Source organism: Cucurbita pepo, unplaced genomic scaffold (genome assembly GCF_002806865.2).
Source record: "Cucurbita pepo subsp. pepo cultivar mu-cu-16 unplaced genomic scaffold, ASM280686v2 Cp4.1_scaffold001868, whole genome shotgun sequence".
In the NCBI taxonomy this organism is placed as follows: Eukaryota; Viridiplantae; Streptophyta; class Magnoliopsida; order Cucurbitales; family Cucurbitaceae; genus Cucurbita; species Cucurbita pepo.
Window position 1 is genome coordinate 1 of NW_019647974.1, and position 3,729 is coordinate 3,729.

At 40.7% G+C, this 3,729-nt stretch overlaps 1 protein-coding gene, 1 long non-coding RNA gene and 1 pseudogene across 4 annotated transcripts; 1 reads left to right on the plus strand and 2 right to left on the minus strand.

The window, feature by feature from the left end:
- Positions 1-6: 6 nt before the first annotated feature.
- On the plus strand, positions 7-1,353 carry LOC111786519 (peroxidase 64-like). Its single transcript, XM_023666766.1, has 4 exons — positions 7-144; positions 226-414; positions 507-669; positions 818-1,353. Exons 1-4 carry the CDS (start codon positions 118-120, stop codon positions 1,210-1,212), a joined length of 774 nt encoding a protein of 257 aa, XP_023522534.1. The 5' UTR covers positions 7-117; the 3' UTR covers positions 1,213-1,353.
- Positions 10-2,724, minus strand: LOC111786520. Of its 3 annotated transcripts, none has more exons than XR_002813792.1 (6): positions 2,605-2,724; positions 2,311-2,364; positions 828-927; positions 505-662; positions 202-391; positions 10-131 (listed from the first exon to the last, which is right to left on the minus strand). It is a non-coding gene; the product is annotated as an uncharacterized LOC111786520 (long non-coding RNA). The 3 variants fall into 3 exon arrangements; XR_002813791.1 differs by having other exon boundaries at positions 2,311-2,367; XR_002813790.1 differs by lacking the exon at positions 2,605-2,724 and having other exon boundaries at positions 2,311-2,592.
- Positions 2,725-2,731: 7 nt separating this feature from the next.
- On the minus strand, positions 2,732-3,706 carry LOC111786521 (annotated as a pseudogene).
- Positions 3,707-3,729: the final 23 nt, after the last annotated feature.

The following is a 3,729-nucleotide window of genomic DNA, read 5'->3' on the forward strand; positions in this document are numbered from 1 at the left end:
AGTTCACTGAGCTTAGACTACTACGAGAAGACATGTCCAGGTGTTGACTTCATCGTTAATAAAGCTGTCAGGAGTGCAGCTTACAAAGACAAGACTGTCCCTGCGGGACTCCTCCGGATGCACTTTCATGACTGTTTTATAAGGGTATTCTCTTTAGAATTCTCAACACGTTTAAACTTCTTTGTGTTTGACAAAACTAACCTGGTTTTGTTTGCTTGGGTGAAGGGCTGTGATGCATCTGTACTGCTGAATTCAGTAGGTAACAACAAAGCTGAGAAAGATGGGCCTCCTAATTTATCTTTGCACTCGTTTTTCGTGATCGACAACGCAAAGAAAGAACTGGAATCCTATTGCCCCGGTGTTGTCTCTTGCGCTGATATTGTGGCTCTAGCTGCAAGGGATGCAGTTGTGCTTGTAAGAAACCATATAATTCAATGGTCTTTTTCCTTCGTCCAACACATTTATCTCTGTAAAATGGTATAATTTTGTGTGTGAATGTCTTACAGTCTGGAGGCCCAACATGGGATGTTCCCAAAGGGAGAAAGGATGGAAGGATATCAAAGGCTAGTGAAACAATACAATTGCCATCTCCAAGGTTCAACATTTCTCAGCTGCAACAAAGCTTCTCCCAAAGGGGATTATCCTTGGACGACCTAGTGGCTCTTTCAGGTAAACCACATAAAAATACAAACTCAGAATGAAAATTTCAAGTACTAACACAACGTCAGCAGTTTGGCACAGTATGTATACACATTTTTCATAAGAATCAGAGAATATTCAGTGTAAACGTAAGCATTGTCAATGTTATATGATGCAGGAGCACACACCTTGGGATTTGCTCATTGCTCATCCTTTGAAGGTAGAATTCGCAACTTCTGTCCAGCCAGCAACGTCGACCCTGAGATGAATCCGTCCTTTGCAGCAAGTCTAAGAAACACATGCCCAGTAAACAACAAGGCTAAAAGTGCTGGTGCTTACATGGATACTTCATCAACCACATTTGACAACAATTATTATAGGCTGATACTCCAAAAGAAGGCCCTGTTTTCTTCTGACCAAGCTCTGCTAAACTTTCCTAAGACCAAGAATCTTGTTTATAAGTTTGCAAGTTCAAAGGAAGCTTTTAACCGTGCATTTGTTAATTCTATGATCAAGATGAGTAGCATCACTGGAGGTCAAGAGATCAGGAAGAATTGTAGGGCAGTGAACTAAGAGCTACTCCTAATAGCTGTGTGTGTTTTGTTTGCGGGAGTAAAGTACCCATAGCTAGCTTGTATTCAGTACTGTTGAAATCACGGTACAAATGTGTTCTCATATATTTCCACTAATGGAATGCCTTTATTTTTGCCTTTATTCTCATATGTCTCCAATTAGAGATAAAGTTCCCTTTATTGTGATGCCTCCACCACCTACATAACTGAACTTTATGGATAAGAATCTAATAGGATTCAGATATAAGCTACTTCGTTACAGCTCAAGACACCTAAAAACAATCAAAATTTGTGCAGAAAACCCCGACAGGCAAGAAGTCGAATCAGGACAGTCATTATGAATGATCCAATTGTCAAAGGCAAATGTAGAGTGAGAAATTGATGCCATAAATAGGCAACAAGTTAACCAACTTCCATCTTTTTTCAGGGTGGGGGAGGACTAATGGGTCATGAATTAATAAAAGTTAATAAGCAAGTCCTAAAAGTAATATAATCATAGATTTGGCAACAACAAAACAACAACCAAATTACTCTTGATTCAACTCCCCTCCCCCCTCTCCCGGCAGATTTGTCGGCAGATGAAGAACAGTAACAACGTTTATTATTTCAGCTGACACCTGCCGGCAATTTCGCATGCCACTGCCTCAGGGACGGCGATAAACATTGTCCAACTCCGCATTAAGGACCCACAATTATGCAAAGGGATAACAGATGCATCCTCGAAAGGATGAAAACAAAACTGTAAGCTAATTGATGGTTTGTAATGCACAATATCTCCTGTTCATATATATGTAGTTGAACTCCCAAAATCAGGTATTTCATTCCATACAAGTTATGCATAATTAAAGTTTCAACTTGCACGAGTGCACTCGTTTTCAAAATGGTTCCCTCAAAATTTCAACCACATGCCATTGGACCTAAAATTACCAGAACACCTAAAACAGACCGGGAACGGGAATATATAACTTCCACGTATGTCAAACTGAGTATAACTCAACATATTAAGATGTAAAATCTTCGATCAAGGGGTCAAATATTAATAAATGGTGTGCTAAGAGAGAAAAAAGCCTTCTACTTATTAATAAATGCATTTTGTTACCTTGACTGGTTCCCCATTGAGAACAATCTCAGCCAATTGATGCAGCTTTGATGCCTTCTTCGATATAGCATGAAGACAAAGCCATCAACAAACTTTTCACACTTCAATACCCATGTGACCATCAAGAACTCAATGGGATGGTACCCACAACACAATTTGAATAACAGTGAATTGGTAAAGGTAGAAAACAATGATAATAATGATAATAGTCACAGTCAAAACCATCGTGACCAGCACTGCCAATTTCCCCTTCTTTCCCATCATGTAAGAAAATATTTTCAATTATCAAGTTACCTGCGATTGTGGTAGATTGTTGTTATAGAAACTGACCCACCGGTGAACTTTGGAGAAGAACGGCCACGGAAGAACAGGGATCATCAAATGCTTCCCGACAAACATCAAACTCAAGTTTCAGCTCATTTTAATTCGATAAACAGAGATGCAAAAGTAGAGAGGCAATTGAATCCCAATTTGATTCTACGGCCCTAACATTATCCAGCACCNTCATTTTAATTCGATAAACAGAGATGCAAAAGTAGAGAGGCAACTGAATCCCAATTTGATTCTACGGCCCTAACATTATCCAGCACCTGAAGATTGAAGAATCGGCCTCAGATCAAGCATCTAACTGCCCATGGTGCTCCAATTAACATAGCTATTGACTATTGGCGCATGAAATGAAACTTACATTTTCAGGCAAAGCAACTAAGACGAAGCAATACCTTCACTCTATCAGCATCATCAGTGAATGTGACATTAGCGTCTAATTTAACCGCAACCAATCCAGGCAACGAAGTGCCAGCACCGAGCTGCAANGGGCAAAGCAACTAAGACGAAGCAATACCTTCACTCTATTAGCATCATCGGTGAATGTGACATTAGCGTCTAATTTAGCCGCAACCAATCCAGGCAACGAAGTGCCAGCACCGAGCTGCAACCAATTCAGAGGTCACAGAGTCACCCTATTTCNGCCATTACATTTCCCCGCAACAACATAATCAAGCATATCACCCTAACTAAACTGATTATTTACATTCAGCGGACCTCATTTGAGACGGATTCAAGAGAAATGGATATTACGCGAGTACCTCAACAAGATTAGCACCAGAAAATCGTGTTTTCTGCTGCCAAACATACTCGGCCAGGATAATGCTACAGAACCACGCATAGAAGCCGCATTCCTCTTCCATATTCTGCAGTTTCATCGCAGTTACACAGAGATTTGAAAGTTTCTCCGTCCACCGAAATTTTTAAGAAAAAAAGTAGAAGGCGAGCATCGTATACCTCAGTGATAGAAATGGAGAAGACCGGATTTCGAGTGTCGTCTTTGAAAACGTGACGAAATAATAGTCATCATGGCGGGAACGGCCAAGTTGTCGGAATTACCGTCGTCCATGCCCGCTCCCGGCGATCGCCGAC